Source organism: Fusarium odoratissimum, assembly GCF_000260195.1.
Source record: "Fusarium odoratissimum NRRL 54006 unplaced genomic scaffold supercont1.8, whole genome shotgun sequence".
Lineage (NCBI taxonomy): Eukaryota > Fungi > Ascomycota > Sordariomycetes > Hypocreales > Nectriaceae > Fusarium > Fusarium odoratissimum.
In genome coordinates, this window is record NW_022158694.1 from 1,038,591 (window position 1) to 1,054,479 (window position 15,889).

General features: G+C 49.7%; 3 protein-coding genes across 5 annotated transcripts; 1 reads left to right on the forward strand and 2 right to left on the reverse strand.

The window, feature by feature from the left end:
* The first annotated feature begins 123 nt into the window (after positions 1 to 123).
* On the forward strand, positions 124 to 2,695 carry FOIG_06161 (uncharacterized protein). The gene is made up of 4 exons (XM_031205152.1): positions 124 to 983; positions 1,057 to 1,212; positions 1,264 to 1,639; positions 1,695 to 2,695. The coding sequence occupies exons 1-4, from the start codon at positions 614 to 616 to the stop codon at positions 1,876 to 1,878; spliced, it is 1,086 nt and encodes a 361-aa protein (XP_031065401.1). The 5' UTR covers positions 124 to 613; the 3' UTR covers positions 1,879 to 2,695.
* FOIG_06162 (uncharacterized protein) lies at positions 2,662 to 4,271 on the reverse strand. 2 transcript variants are annotated; one of them, XM_031205153.1, is made up of 3 exons: positions 3,706 to 4,271; positions 3,202 to 3,651; positions 2,662 to 3,153 (listed from the first exon to the last, which is right to left on the reverse strand). In XM_031205153.1, exons 1-3 carry the CDS (start codon positions 3,741 to 3,743, stop codon positions 2,985 to 2,987), a joined length of 657 nt encoding a protein of 218 aa, XP_031065402.1. In that variant the 5' UTR covers positions 3,744 to 4,271; the 3' UTR covers positions 2,662 to 2,984. The 2 variants fall into 2 exon arrangements, with proteins under 2 accessions (XP_031065402.1, XP_031065403.1); XM_031205154.1 differs by having other exon boundaries at positions 2,662 to 3,651.
* A 1,318-nt stretch (positions 4,272 to 5,589) lies between these two features.
* FOIG_06163 (uncharacterized protein) lies at positions 5,590 to 7,579 on the reverse strand. Of its 2 annotated transcripts, XM_031205155.1 has the most exons (3): positions 7,001 to 7,579; positions 6,387 to 6,922; positions 5,590 to 6,320 (listed from the first exon to the last, which is right to left on the reverse strand). In XM_031205155.1, the coding sequence occupies exons 1-3, from the start codon at positions 7,179 to 7,181 to the stop codon at positions 6,204 to 6,206; spliced, it is 834 nt and encodes a 277-aa protein (XP_031065404.1). In that variant the 5' UTR covers positions 7,182 to 7,579; the 3' UTR covers positions 5,590 to 6,203. The 2 variants fall into 2 exon arrangements, with proteins under 2 accessions (XP_031065404.1, XP_031065405.1); XM_031205156.1 differs by having other exon boundaries at positions 5,590 to 6,922.
* Between the last annotated feature and the right edge of the window lie 8,310 nt (positions 7,580 to 15,889).

Genomic DNA, 15,889 nt, shown 5'->3' on the forward strand with positions numbered 1-15,889 from the left:
GTTGGCATGGGAGAGCTACCTCCCCGCACTTGCATGGCCATGTAGACTTTTGCGCCATTGTACCATACAGGGATACCTGTTTATGGTCCAAGCGTCAAGTCCCGATGCCACAGCCGGTTTCACCTATCACAGCCTGAGCTCCATAATGAGAAGCAGGCTGACCAATCCCATCAACAGAAGCCGAATCGCTCTTTGCCCCAGTAGCACCTGCGAGCACCACCACAAACCAACCCGCCAAACGATCTCACCTTGCTTGCTTGGGTTTGAACCTCCCACTTACTTACTGTGCCTTATCACCCGACTACCCAACAAAGTCCCTCTCGATTGGAATCTAGCCGAAAAGAAACGTTAGCAGATATTATACAGTCCTTTCTCCGACAAAGTTTACTTTGCTCACCGATTATTCCCCCTTCACCCATTGGAAGTGTTTCGTGTACCTCCGCATTTGCGCCCTCGATTCATCAACCTGAATTCAAACTCGCTGCGCCGAACGATCGACCGACACTTCAGCCAAGATTACATCGTTAGCGAAGAAGATTACTGCTCGACTTGCAAGTTATAAAGCCATAACCACCGTTCCGAACCCCGTCGAACAAGAAAAGATACGCCCAACATGATGCCAGCGGCGCACGTCTACGGACACCACCAATTCAACCCTCAGGGAGGAGACTCGGCTTGGATGCACCAGCAGCCTGGCGCGCATCACGCCCATACCCAGCAACAGCAACAGCAGGTGGCCGCTGCAGCCGCCGCCGCCGTTCAGCAGCAGCAGCAGCAGCACTTTAACCGTCTCGCTGGCGCGGGTCAACTCCCCAGCCACGGTCAGGATGCCGATCACAGCAATGTCTCGGAGGACAACCGGCGTACCATGGCCTTCATAGCCGATCTTCTCAACGAGAATACTCGGGAGGCTGCTTTGTTGGAACTTAGTAAAAAGCGCGAGCAGGTCCCCGAGTTGGCTCTCATATTGTGGCATTCATTCGGTACGTGCCCAAACCGTGTTGTCTTGGGCTACCAAGCCTGTAGCTGGAAGAAGCCAGCTAACATGTCTCTCAGGTGTCATGACCTCTCTCCTCCAAGAGATCATTTCAGTTTATACTCTTCTTAACCCATCCCAGCTAACTGCAGCTGCCTCAAACAGAGTGTGCAATGCCCTTGCCCTCCTCCAGTGCGTAGCTTCTCACAATGACACAAGGACCCTGTTCCTCAATGGTGCGTATATCTTGGCTCAAATCGAGGGACCACATGGCTCACAATTCATAGCACACATTCCTCTGTTCCTCTACCCCTTTCTTAACACCACTTCCAAATCTCGGCCTTTCGAGTACCTCCGGCTCACGAGCCTGGGTGTCATTGGTGCGCTCGTCAAGAATGATTCATCTGAAGTCATCAACTTTCTCTTGACCACAGAGATCATTCCTCTCTGCTTGCGCATCATGGAGACAGGTTCGGAACTTAGCAAGACCGTAGCCATCTTCATCGTTCAGAAGATCCTTTTGGACGACAACGGTCTTAACTACATCTGTGCTACATACGAGCGTTTCTATGCAGTTGGCACGGTCCTTAGCAACATGGTTGCTCAACTTGTCGAATCACAGACCGCTCGCCTCCTCAAGCACGTCGTCAGATGCTTCCTTCGGTGAGTTAAACACATGTCTACCCTGTTGTCCATGCTCTAATCGATAATCATTTAGGTTGAGTGACAACGCTCGCGCTCGTGAGGCTCTGCGACAGTGCCTTCCTGAGCCACTCCGCGATGCTACCTTCTCATCCGTTCTCCGCGATGACGCAGCGACTAAGAGATGCCTTGCCCAGCTGCTTATCAACTTATCGGACAACGTCGCGGATCCTAACTCTGGCGGTGTGTCCGGCATGTAAGAGCGGAGAGATTAATATCGGGAAGGCTACTCAGCGTCCCGTTGTGACAATACATACCCCTTATGCATTGATACGGCGATTCATGAAGGACGGGCAATTTTTATTTTTATGGTATTCTGGGAAAAGCGAAGGGATCAAAAGCATATTGCATCGTTGATACCCGCAACCCCTCCGGCTCGAAGCGCCGAGAGAAGTCCAGAGCTCCAGCAGAGCCACTGGATCGACTTCTCTTCCAACGCCGCTGACGGTTATGGGACTTGCATTCTGTTTCACATACCTCGGAACTGGGTAAAGAGGCTTCTATCGATCTGCCGCAGATCAGTAAGGCATGGCGCATCGTTCTTCTTACATAGCTTTTCCATCTAGCATCTTGGCCGCTCAACGACCGAGCTTGAGACGGATAGGAACGACACTTTTGAAACGGGCTCAGTCTAAATATACGAAGGAAGATCTATGGGTGGTTACTAAGGGGGGTCCATGTAACAGGTATAAGGATAGCTAGCTGACTGCAGGCTGGGGAGGCGCTGGATAGACTTGGGCGGAGGCACATGGAAGTCTTTAACATGCCTGGTTTGATGGTGTTTTGGCGTTGGATGGTGCATCAGAGACACGGTGTTGGTCAGGTTTAGGGGTGTATATTGTAAGAATTGCAGCTTTATAAAAGATGTGTGCAAAGTTGATATCGATGATGCTTGGGAGAAAATACTGAGCAGAGGTCATCGAGGCAAACCGTTATCATCTGTGGTTCAAACCGGCACAGTAGAGTCACGAGTATCAAGCTTAAAGAAGATATCTATAATGCCAGCAGTACTTGGAGGTCGAAATCCATGAGACGCCATGACCTGTGGCCATAGGCCTTGAAAGTGCTTGGGGTTTGCATCATGTTGTATAAAAGGATTCCACTGAAATATCCAGCCAGCTTCTCTTAGTTGCAGGTAACCATCGAGTCAGATCACAGAGAGTGCCATGAGGAATAAATTGCCAATATTGATAGAAATAAACAAGCCAAGGAGGCAGAGAGAACCCTGGTCCCGATATAATGCTTTTGTGTATTCAAGTTCCGATCATGGTGAGCGACACACAAGACGTGAAGGTATCTAGTACAATTACAAAAGACCGCAGAACAGCCTCTTCCATACAGGACGAGGGCTAGATCGCTGCTCAAGAGCATGCTTCTTGAGATCACCATCGTCATCGCTGTCGTTATCATCCTTCTTGACAGCAGCGATCCAGTTGACATACAACTTGAAGTCTCCATCCTGCTTATCAAAGAAGCTATTCAACGTTAGCAACCAATCTCCGTCTCACACACAGGAAACTTGCCTTCGTGCCATGAGAGATATTCTCTTGATGTCATTCAGCTTCAACGGCTCAGGATCCTCAACCTCCCTCCCACGATATGTCGCCTTGAACTCATCCCACTTCATGAAAATCTCACCTCCATTCTCTGGCGCCTTAAAGTCGTACTCCCAGCTCACACCAGCCTCATCTCTCCCATCCTCCCTCTTTCCAGGGATGGTGTCCTTTACGTTGAGCGTAAAAGTCTGATCCGAGCTGTCCCAGCCAAGGGAGAGCTTTATGCCCTCTGTGCAGGAGAGATCGAGTGCTAGGTCGCCGACTGTGCGCTGCGAAGCAAAGCCAGCGCCGCCGAGAGTCTTGGTGTCAAGATGGCCGTAGAATTTGGCTTGCGTGGGGTGGGTGTAGAGGTGTGAGATGCTGGAGCCGCCGCGGACGCGATCGTCTGAGGCGGTCCAGAGACCACTGTCCCAAGCCCTTGAATATGTTAGTTAGCTTGCTTGTCTTTGGGGGGTAGATCCCGATACGTACTTGGGGCCACCGAAGATGTATTGCAGATTGTTTGACATTTTACTTTTATTTCCACTGTCAATTCAAGGAAGTGAAGTGAACTGAGTGAATTGAAATGCCAGATGTTTTGGTATGAACGGGTGCTTAAATGGATGACATAATTGAGTTTGCTTGTAGTACCACGCCAAGTCGGCAGTTGAGATGCTTACGTACAGCAGTCTATCAAGCTTCAATATCCCTTGTAAACGCAGCTCTTTCTCAACCATGATGTTCAATTCATCATTTACTGATTCTGTTTTGAATAACGAAATATCTTCATCTTTAGACACTCCAATTCGAAGATACGTCATAAAAAACATAAACCTCAAAGATGGCTTTTAATAGGATTTGGCCAACCTCTCTCGTCCCGTCCGCACGGACATGGCGGCCGTGGTAGATCGAAACAAGGTTCACACCTCAGAAGCATAACGTTGGACAACGAGATGCCTAATTAACAACGGTATCATCATGTGTTGGTCCAGGCGCTGTTGACAGTCTCTGGGTCGTGAGTTGGATCATTCACGTCTAGCCCGGAATCGAATAGCGGCAGATCGAGTCCAGACCTGTCTATGATCTTGAGCTGGTAAAGTCAATTCATGTCTTGAGTGACGGATTGTACTGCAGGCAAAAGGACCAGACTCTTTGCCTTGTTACTTAGCTAACTGGTATCGAAACTTGCCTCTTGTTAGTTCCGCCTTTTCTGGTGATTTGTCTGCAATAATTTGGGGGCCATGGTTTGATCTGCAGCGTCAAGGTTGGTAATTGAATGCATATTTCAATACTTGTCCACAGCCTGCCTACAGTTGAGATGATATCCGTCTACTCAACTTTTACACGCAGACTCACACCCTTTTCCGTGTCCTTTTTCCCTTTCAATCCCCCTCTCATTTATCATCTCTCCTCTCGTTCCTAATCATCCGCCACTCCCGGTAACGGTATCATTTGCCACTAGAGCAGACGAGGGTCCAAATCCTCCCAGAACAGGACTCCCAAGAACCCGGCGTCAATCTTGACCCGAGCCTGGTTTCCTCTTTGTTATCCGTAGCCGTAGGAGCCGGCAAGACCACGTACGTCGGCACCGAAGAGGCCAGGCCATGCACACACAGAGAGACGCCCAATAACATGACGGATATAATGCCAACTTGTAACACAACAAGACGCCCGGATTTGCCCATGCAACCCTCCTTGGCACGTGGAGGTAGGACTCGGACTCGGACTCAGAAAAGGTCTCCCAAATCCCAATCCCAATCCAATTCCCAAAATACTTCCATCGCATCCACATCCACACCCTAGCACTCCGGTCTGTTAGTGGTAACCGCCGAGCGAGCAACAGCTCACTCACTCACTCACTCACATACAGGCCACATAGCGCATAAAAGTCTCCGTAGCATATGAAGAAAAGAGGGAGGGGACATAACACGCAATGCGATACGGCAAATGACACCCAACAGACAGAGACAGTAGACGAGGCTCTGAGGCGCAAGTTCTGGATTCCGCCTCAGTCGTTTAGCTCAACTTGCACATGCACATGCACATGGAACATGGAGCTGAAGCCCCCCTCCCAAGCCATCGACTCACTATGGCACATTACCCGAGGCTCTATCTATTCAGCTCCGTCTGTCTACGCGAGTAGATAATAAACGAGGTAAACGATAAAACAAAAACAGTAATTGAGCTGCGCTACCAACCTGCATGTCCCTTGATATTGATCTTCACAAGGGAGGTCAAGCTCTATCATATCATATCATACCATGCCATCTCTGTTCTAGTTCAGCCAGCCTCATTCATTCATTATCTAGACTAGACTCACTCATCAGTCCTAAATCCATGGGCCACTGTCATCACATCACAATCATTATGAAACACAGCCAGCTCTTAATTCGTACAGTTCACCTCACCTCAATGTAGTCAAGTACAATGCGTTATGCACATTTCATCATCTAATTTGTCTCCATGGCTCAAGATATCTATTCAACCAACACTAACAAGAGTGCAAGTGGCCAAGCCAAGGTCTCTCGACCCCGCAGCCGCCATCTTTGTTGTTTGTTTGCCTCCTTGCCTGCTTTCAACCTTTGCCAGTCCAGTCCAGTCCAATCCAATCCAGTTCACTGTCTGTCCGATATACATTCGGATGCATACAAGCGTATGCCGTATGCATTCCCAAAACGCCTCACTTGTCCCCTCTTCCTTCGCCATTCCAAATAAGCAATTCGTCCGTGCATCTTGCAGCCGTTACAGAAACCACATGGTCGAGCGCTTCGACCCTGTGTACATAAAACGAATGCAGACGAGTAAACATCCTCTCGCCTGTGACATAGATACCTTTGCCGGTACCAAAAGAAGTGAATAGTGTGGAGTGTGAAAGTGTTCAAAATATCAAAACCCGCCATGCTATGCCTCGTAGGGCTCATTTCCAACGCCTAATCCAAAATCTCAAATTTCGCTATGTTTCTTTCTTTCTCTCATTCATGCCAGCTGCCCTATTGGTGCTGGATTAGACCAGGCGAGCCAGGCATTGACAGAGGCGTGGCAGGGTAGTCGAAGCCAGCCTCTGAGCAGTTGGCAGAGTGGTCGAAAGAATGCGACAGCGGAGGAGTCTGCGAACCCCATCAGCAACGTGGATCTCGTACAACCCCACGGGGCGTTTGACTGGCGTGACTCACATGAGGGTTGGACTGTTCGTATGGGCTACCAGAGTTGAAGTCCATGGGGGGCATGTAACCGTAGGTCATGTAAGGAGTGAGTCCGTCGTCACTAGGGTACGTCTCCCGCTTGATGGCATCGCTAAAGTGTGTCATGGAAGGAAGTGTCATGGGCACTGTAGACGCTGTCATGTAGTTGGGGTAGGCATCAGCGGTTGTGATGGCTGGGTATGACTGAGTGGAACCATAGGGTGCGAGGAGGATCTCATCGGGAGCAGGGTATGTTGAGTATGTGAACTGCGGAGGGCTGTCTGAGCGAGCTCGGTCGTCGTAGGTGCCGGGGAAGAAAAGCTCGTCAGTAGGCTCCATGGGAGGAGTGAACTGGCCCTGTGAAGCAACAGACTTGCTGGGAGCTCCGGATTGCGATTTTTGAGACTTAGGTGCGGAGGGGGATCGCTTCGACTTGGTAGGCTTCTGTGGCTGCTTGTCGGACTCGGCATCGTCAGAAGAACCAGCACGGCGCTCGAGGTCTTCGAGACGGCGCTTAAGCTTCTTGCCTGAAAAGGACTGTCAGTTCTGCGAAAACAGCTCATGAGGCTCTAGAGTAAATCTAGAGTCAATCAGACTCAACGTACGGTAGTTGCGCTGAGCAATGCGGTTCTGTATTCTTCGGCGCTCTGCAAGGTCAGAGATCTTGGTCCAGTCCTCATCGGGGTTGGCAGAAGCACTGAAAGCACTGCTTGTTCCCGAGTATTGTCTGGGAGGTGGAGGAGCTGCCGCGTAGGCGTAGGCGGGTTGTGTCATAAACATGGACATTGTGAAGTTGTTGTATGTTTGAGTGTGGGGTTGCTTGTAGCTGAGAATTGTAACCGTCGATTTTATAACGACGAAGCTCTAGATGGCCCAAAGCAAGATTGAGAGAGTTGGTTTCTTCTCAATTGTTTCCTGTATCTGTCTGTCCTCTTGTGTCTGTCTTTATATCCAAACGAACTGAGAGGCTATGATGGTCAAGGCGAGGTGGTGAGTTGCTTGAGGTGAGTGTGGTGGTAGTGGGTAAATAAGTATATATGAGTGCAAGATGAGAATGATCAAGAAGATCTGAAGCTACTTGAAGCTGAATCTGTTGATGAACTTGGAGATAGATGGAGAGCAAGACGGTTGGTGAGGGGGAGGAGGCTGTATATTAAATAAATGTCCCCAAAGCTGCGCGGAGCAGGCATGGCATTATGGAAAGACCCAAGGACGTGAGTGAGTGACGAGTGAATGGAAGGGACCCTACAAGGGCAGGGGCGTGTGAGGTGTGTGCCTACCTTGCCTTACGGGTACCTATTGTACCCATGAGGGGGTATCCAGCGCTGCGCTGTGCTGCGCTTTCCTCTGTCTCTTTGATGAATCTGCAGTGTAGAGTTGAATACACGCCTCTTCCCCTACCCCCTCCATCACACACAGACATCCCATGGCTCCGCTCCTCCACTTTCCACAACACACACCTCTCCCCTAGCACGCACCTAAGTTAGTACCCAGCACCAAGACGGCACGGCCACACACAAGCAGAAAAAGGTCCCTGGCTACCTTACCTGGGGCCTTGCACCAAACCAAGGAGAGGGGTGTTGTTTATTTGCTTGCGGGGGCTCTTTCGCCTCTGTCTCTCTGTCACTGTGTCTCTGTCTCTGTCTGGTGCTGGCCTCACAGGGCTGGTGCTCATCACCCTCTGAGCCCCAATCCAATGCACTCTGCAGACAAGGTCAGGGTAGCTCGTGGTACGTACCTCCGCCTTTTCAACCTTCCATTCAAGCCTGTCTCCACTGGCGCTCGCACTCGTTCTTCTCTCACTGGACCATTTGCGATGTTACGGGGCATCGAAATCCTTTCGCTACGATCCTTGTGCCAAGCATTTCGTTCACTCATTCTCGAGTCCAGGGCCGTAATTTGGCATCGCGGCTGTTAATAGCGAAAGACGAGACGGTTAGGAATTGCTTCAATTTGTGTTTTATGGAATTTATGACGGCAAATGAGAGATGCACTGACTGTTGGCCACTACAAACCCTCCACTAATACACTTGAAACTGTCTCATTTGGTACAGTACGGCCCGTGCTGTCGACAGGCGATCATTAAAACCTACCTCAAGGATTTATAATAAACTCCGCTGGCCATGTCCGATTCCGACTCCATTCGGACGAATAGAGCCAATTACCAGGATACTGACAAATTCGTTATCCATTTGTGAGCAGGTTTGCTATCATTATCATGGTGCTATGGCTAGCCAAATTCACCATGATGAAATGCTGAATGATGAATCCAAATATCTGGATGTCTGCCTATATGCACAACAACCTCGCTGTGGGACGAGGAGGGGAGTGCTGCCATCCCACATAACGGTGTCTCGTCAAAAGAGCGGGATTGAGCATCTGCTGTGTCTTCTCATACTATGCTATGCCATGCCATGCTATAACTATACTACACCACACTGCGCCGTGCTATGAAGCAGTAACGTATCGTATACCAGATACGGCTTGGTTTGGAATGTGAGCGTATTGTGTTTTATCAGCACTGAACCGTTCGTCACGTAACATCAACGGTGGAGAGACAACGAGACGATGAACGACTGGGCGCAGCCAAGTTACCAGAAGGGCGGGAGCAAAATAGAACAGAAGCCATCAGAGGCTGGCGCTATTAACAGAGCAGATGCCATTCTAACCGTCTGGAAAGCCGACAACTGATAGAGAGACGAGACAGAGGTACTGTAGGTTCCTTTGCAAGCTGGCACTCCCCGTGGTGGACACTAAACGAGCGAGCCAACCATGTCCCCGAGATCAAGCCATGGACCAGCAAAGAAGCTTCAAGGCAGACTCGATAGAAATCTGGGCTAAATTTTCCCACATTTAGTCCATCGAGTCGATTGCCGTCTCCGTCTCTAGCGCAGCGTAGCTTCGCCCTGCTTCCCCTAGTTAGCTTCCCATGCCAGGCCCCCCCAGGTCAGTCCCAGTCCCAGGGCACGTTCAAGTCCCATGTCCTGGGACTACCCTATCCACCGTTTTGACTGAGCCTCTTGTCTGCCATTTGAATTCCCTGTCCCAGAGAAAGGGTTCCTCTTAAAACCGATGGAGACAGTCTCCAATACAACCCAACCCTGGGAACACATCAATAGAGGCTGGCCAATCAGAAACAGGTCGACCCGAGCCCCCATAGTGGTAGAAAAGAGACCCCGAAATGATTAGCTTTTGATCCAACTCAGCCCTGGGACCAATTAAAGTCCCACAATCCCAGGCTCTCTCACACAAGTCTCGAGTGTGAGTATGGTCTGGTCTGTCAGTCGCTCCAAGGACCGTTTTCCCGGGTAAGAAGACCTTTTGGCCGGACCGATCACGTCGTTCATTCTGGCAGCGCCCGTCGTAGGGCTGTGTGACGACACGATTAGTTCTTATTTATCAGAGAAATGTCCAAGCCCTGCCACAAGAGATCACTAGCAGCAAGTGTACGTATATAGATAGAGTCACTGTCGACTATTCGTACTATTTCGGTTTAGATCTGTTCATGCCGCTTTTGCTCTGGAGATCTTGTGTAATGACTCTACCGTACAGTACATCCCCTGCTAATCCTGCCTTACCGGTATCTGCTGCACAAGACAACAAGCGACATCAACATCGTGCCATCTTCCCCAGTTGCGCGCCTATCCCTACCGTCGTAGTCTTGAGGACCCAGGTCAAGCAGTTCCCCGACAACCGACACACCCAACCACATGGCTACAGGACGATGAACCCCTGTGAATAATCACCGGAATATTACTATGAGTTAGAGTTGCAGTTACAGTTGCAATTGTCTAGGCTGGGCTGGGCTGGGCTGGGTCAAAGCGACGCTGGGTTTGTTAGCTATATCGATAAAACATGACAGGTATTGGCATTAACAGTAACTGAAATCATATTGAAGAAATCGTCTATGTTGTATTGAGCGTGGTCGAATTGGGCCATATTTACGGCAGATCCTCATGTCTGTAGCAGAGTCAACAAGTTCAGGGACCAAACATGATACACCTCTCGCAGTTATGGAAACACGTAACCAGCAAATTCGCGTCTTGGCTTTACTCACAACAACCTTCAACCATCTTCGTCATATTATCTTATCTGCAGTCTTGGAGATAATCTTTCCAAAACCCTATTATTTGTCAAAGGAGGTCATACCGAATTCAATTATCTGTAATAGCTACGGAGTAGAGTTTAGAAAATACCCTACAACGAAATAAAGGTGGGCAGGGTCGGCTGTCCTCACGATCAAGCTTCCGGCTGTAAAGATTAAGCGCGGCCGCACCAAGACGCTACCCAGAAACGCTTCTCACAGGCGGCCGACCCCTGCCCCGCGACCGTTGAGTGGCAACCCGTCGCAGCATTTGACTCAATTCTGGAGAGACAATGCCCAGCAAGGCATAAGGGGGTGAAATACAGTACAGTACCCTACGCCATGGAATAACTTGTTTATTTGGAAATTCCCTTGGGGGCCACCTGAGGATCGACGTTCCATCAATTCCTTCGCCTACGTCGTTGACGACCCATTAGCACAGATTGACTTTCGTTAATGGTCCTGTAGAGAGGAGGCCCGGACTAACCCCCTTTGAGCTATTTTGCCTGTAATGATGTGCAACTTGTCCCTGAACCTTGTTGTTTTGTCCAGTGCACAGGACAAGTCGTAGCGAGGCAGGCCTTCGGCTTGTGTACCCGTCTTGCAGCAACAGGGCAAATTACCCTGCTTTGCCAGAATCCTCTGAGACTTTGCGCCCTGAGGTTGCGACGATGGATCCCATGGCAGCACGCACACCACATACACATCCAACACATGGCATCTCATGGGCTACCAGAGGCGCGATATGCTCGATGACAATACCACATCCGCTTCAACTGTTGGCGATCTGGCGCTTATCTTTTTGATCATGGTTTTCTAATCGCGCCCGTTACCAGTTGAGCGGGTGACACAAGAAGCATTGTCGATCAACCTTCTTCTTTGGATTACCCCCGCTGAGAGTTGGAGTTGGAGTTATCTGCGGCGAAATTGTGCCGCTCACTTACACGGACTGTCTCCTCCTTTGAAGATAATTTCAAATACACTAAAAATCCAACGTATCCACGACGCATGAACAAGCGGTCTGGTTGAATTGTCTGTCTGTAGCTATAGCGCTATTCTAAGCACTTTTCTGGTCTTAAAAATCCTCATGATGAAAGGGCTGCGTTGACGTGAAGCCTCTCGTCATTTGCTCTCAGGGTTCCATCACGGATATAGATGGGAGCTAACTGACCTTCTCCGTGTAGAGACCGTAAAAGGAAATCACCGGCTCCGTGCATGGAGAGTTCCGGCTCCGCGGAATGTGCCATAACTAAGCATTTGGATATGTACGTAGGTGGTGCCCAGGGCTCGGCAGAGCGGCGTCGACACGATCTAACATGAGCCCCTTTTACTATTACCCGTGCGGTAGGATTGAATTAAGTGCAGCATTCTCGAGTCCGTCGTCAGAAGATGTCAGAAGAAGTCAACAATGCTCAGCGTTGGGTTGCGCCCGTTGGTACGGATATCGTCTACCTTGAATTATGGTTAATCGTTATCCCGAAATGACCCAACAGCCAGAGTGGCAGAGTAGCAGAGTGGGTTTCATGGAAGGAGCCGTGAAAAAGACATCGGACTACTCTGCTACGAGAGAGTCCGAGATAGAGTCAGGATGTGAATCCTTGCATCAAATCAAGTCGAGTCGAGTTGAGCCGTAGACTCACGAAACAAGCGCGAGAGTGATTCTAGCAGAGGGCATTGCTGTCACAAAAGTGCGGCGCAGACTTATTCAACAACCCCTGTCCTTACTCCTCGCGCCCACCCAATTGTGATTGGCTACACTGCCAGCTGTCAAGCGCGATAAACTTTCGGGGTTGTCAGTTGAGCCGTCGCACGAACAAGAGGGACGACCAGGCCACTTGATTGGATCCTCAGCCGCACTCAAATTTCCTTAGGCTGTCGCAACGTTTCAACTGCTCTTTTTCTTTGCTTTTGGGGGGTGCCATGGCGAAGCCTGAGTGGTGGGCGGGTACTGTGATAGCAGCGCCGCGGGCTAGGAATTATATGGCTCGAGCTTTTGAGGCACACACGCACGCAATAACGGCCCTTGCTCCTAGACCGTTGATTGAGAATAGGAACAGAAACAGAACAGAACGAGTAAATTTCCGAGATGATGGCGGCGAGACCGTTGAATGGATCCCCGAGTGCCGTTTGTAGAAGGCGGGTTCGTGGGTTCTAGTTTGTTGCTGTGCCGCATCTAGCTTCAGGATAAAATCAAGATAGCTTCAACGGTCGAGCTCGGATATGCACCGATTCACGACAGGCAGGCAAGATGATATCCGCGAGTGCTGATGCAAGCGAATTTGCCACCTCCTCTTTTCGTGATTCTCATGTCTTGATCAGTGAATCCGTTTAGTCTCGACACAACTCAATCCTCACATGTAACCACCTTACAACTCACATACGGGATGCCGTTCCGGCTATCAACTTACATACACACATGGATGGCTGGGGATTCCAACTGCCTCACATAGCTTAGCTGTCAACGTGCCCTGTAACTTTCGAGCAATGATCTATGTCGAAAATATCCTCATCGCCTCTTCACCGAGGGATTATTACACGCCCTGCCACAATAGAAGATATCACCACCATAGGCGGATATGTTTTCCCTTAAACCCCTGTATGTTAATGAGTTGCGTTTGCACAGCACTTTCAAACAAATCCTTCAGCGCAGCATAACGTTAGGCCGGTTCGACTGTCAGAATGTCTAGACTTTCTGACACGTCCCCATGTCCCGATCCGTCTATCATTTCCCGTGCGAATTCTATTTACTAGGTAACTTAGCTAGCCAATAGCAAACCCAGGCTCGTTCCCCCACAAGGTGGGAAATCAGTCGATTTAGTGATCCACGCTGTGGTGCTAAGGTTAGTGGCACTGACCAGGAATAGGCCTTTGCTCTATTCCCGCGCGGTATGTCTTGAATTCTTATGTTTATTCCCCGCCTACGCCTACGCCTACGGATATCCATCTATTGTCCATCGGACCTCATGGGGAAGGATTGCACTAGGATTTAGCAACGCAACACAACAGAATCAAGGACATGCATGATTAGATAGACGACGTGTGGTTAAATGCTCCATAAAACATATCATCAGATCGATGGATTAGGAAATCAGTAATTGATCCTCCCTCATGCTTGGTAGAGTTACACCAGCAGCAGTTCGGTATGTGGGCAGGCACTTGCATGCCTACAGCAATTTGCCGGAAGTAACCTCCATCCTTTGGATTGGATTGGATTGGATCCATGGACACTCAGCCTTACACCTCACAGTCGGGACCACCTCAGCCATGTACCTGGGCTCTGTGCCCCATGCAATGCACTGCGCTGCACGCTTTTTTCACATTGGATCAACGTAGCATATCATCTAATCCATCGAAACTTGATTCCTCAAACGATAGTGATTATCCGATTGTGAGGATCCCTGCAACCCAACGACAGTCCTTGGATCATCAGTGCCCAACAAATAACATGAGATATTTCGAGACAGAGAGTCTCGACTCTGGACCGCCGATGATGGCTGAAACTGCCGCTAGACGCACGCGCAGATGAATGCATATGCTAGCAGCACAAAGGGTCCCCTCTTGACGGGACTTTGGTCCTGTTTCCCAATCTGGGCATATTCGTCGAAATGCATGGTCCAAATCTCTGGGCCCATCTGCTTCGCCTTGCAACTTCAAAAGGAGAAGCGTCTATCCAATGAAGCCGCAGTATTGCCAGGCTGCTATGCTTCTGCCCCCTGAGGCTGCATGGATATGATTGTGGTTGAGACAATGGTTGCATGTGCTGTAGGCATGTACGTGGCACCGCCCGTTATCCGTTATCCATCACCCGCCATTTTGGTCAGAACAACCACCCTCTTGTTGATCAACATCACGGGTGATCCGTGGGGTTGCATTCAACTGAAGACGGCACTCCCTAATAAGGCTCAGGCTCAGTATTTGATATAACCCCTTGGACGGCGGCTCTTGTCCAATCCTTTGCGAGACCGACAGTTTGTGTGCTTATCAAGCAGTGCACCAGATGGATGGCAATCATAGAGCACGGGGGTGAAGACTGCCCCCCCTGTTGTCACTTGGACAGGATCTACCCAGCCCTACGAGATGACAAGTTGGGCGCTTGATAGAGTGTCCTCCAACCGGAAGAGAGTGTCAAGCCATGAATGGGTGCTGGCCCCTCTGTCATCCCGATGTCCTCATAACGTTTCTCAGTACCGGTAGTGGCAGTCGTAGTGCTATTCCAGTGGTACACCCCTTTTGACAAATTGTGTCCGACTGTTTGAAAAGTCCGCCGCCGCCTTTTGATTGACAAGTCGACAAAGGATCCTTGGGGGCCAGAGGCGGCCGCTGCGCCCTGAGCCAGATCACTGGGACTACCTTGCTTTGACTGCTACGCTACGTTGGCGAAACTCTAAGCTCTAAGCTCACCAAAAGCTACCTAAGCTTGCTTGCTCGGTAGCTGTCGATCATAACTAAGGTATCAAGCCTAAAAAAAAAGAAGAAAAAAAAAAAAGGACAAGCTCTCTTCGGGGACCATAATGTGAGCACATTATCAAAGCGTTCATCATAAAGAGTAATTCTGATTCGTCGCGGACTTTGCGGATTTGGGCTCACTGTGAAGCCGCAAAATCCGTGTTTCTCCAACATACCCTCGTCTAAATGATAGAAACAAGACTAAGCTAACTCAACTATACAAAATAAGATTTTGCTCGTTATTTTTTGTTTTGGTTGACGTCAATCCGAAAAAGCTATCGCTGGCATCAGATACAAAGTTGACTGAGATAATCGGGGACCATGCATCACGGGCGCATATTGACCTGCGCGTCAACTAACTCAAGGCACGGGTTTTCGGCGAAGCCGTAGCGGACCCATGCACGCCAGACGAGGCATACAACCAGGCATTTCTGGTGTTTCTGAAATCAATTGGAGGTGAATCACGGCTGAAATTGAAACAACGATGATTATTTGGCAAGACAAGGACCATCAGAGCAATCCAAACCCACATGTTTTCATCATTTGTTGATTCCGTTGCCGTGCGTCTTTTGACTCTCTGGTCTAGCTCTCTACCTCAACCTACGGACCTCCTACGGCCGGCTTGCGGCACGACTATGCGGCTCAGGGTCGGCGAACGGATTCCCGCTTTATCAATTGGCCCATTAAATGAAGCTAGCTCAGTCTAATGTTGACTTTGTATTTGCCATTTGTCTATACTCAACGGAGCCATTCTCTGCGAGGATCTTTTTTTGGTTCTTCACATCCAAATATCACCACCAAAGATATCGTCTTACATGAGCATGCTGCACCACTTCCTCGGTACCATCATGTCGTCTCCCGTCAACGAGGGTAGGTTTAAGGTTCTCACTCTCCCCAAGGCCCCAAGCCACTGGACGGGCATTCTGGGGATCCATCCCATTTTCTCACTCACAGCTCACGGCTT

Coding starts and splice junctions, on each gene's coding strand:
- FOIG_06161 (XM_031205152.1), top strand. CDS start 614: ATGATGCCAGCGGCGCACGTCTACGGACACCACCAATTCAACCCTCAG. Junction 984..1,056: donor CATATTGTGGCATTCATTCG/GTACGTGCCCAA, acceptor CATGTCTCTCAG/GTGTCATGACCTCTCTCCTC. Junction 1,640..1,694: donor GTCGTCAGATGCTTCCTTCG/GTGAGTTAAACA, acceptor ATAATCATTTAG/GTTGAGTGACAACGCTCGCG.
- FOIG_06162 (XM_031205153.1), bottom strand. CDS start 3,743: ATGTCAAACAATCTGCAATACATCTTCGGTGGCCCCAA. Junction 3,652..3,705: donor TACATCTTCGGTGGCCCCAA/GTACGTATCGGG, acceptor AACATATTCAAG/GGCTTGGGACAGTGGTCTCT. Junction 3,154..3,201: donor ATATCTCTCATGGCACGAAG/GCAAGTTTCCTG, acceptor AACGTTGAATAG/CTTCTTTGATAAGCAGGATG.
- FOIG_06163 (XM_031205155.1), bottom strand. CDS start 7,181: ATGTCCATGTTTATGACACAACCCGCCTACGCCTACGCGGCAGCTCCT. Junction 6,923..7,000: donor CATTGCTCAGCGCAACTACC/GTACGTTGAGTC, acceptor AGTCCTTTTCAG/GCAAGAAGCTTAAGCGCCGT. Junction 6,321..6,386: donor ACGAACAGTCCAACCCTCAT/GTGAGTCACGCC, acceptor TGGGGTTCGCAG/ACTCCTCCGCTGTCGCATTC.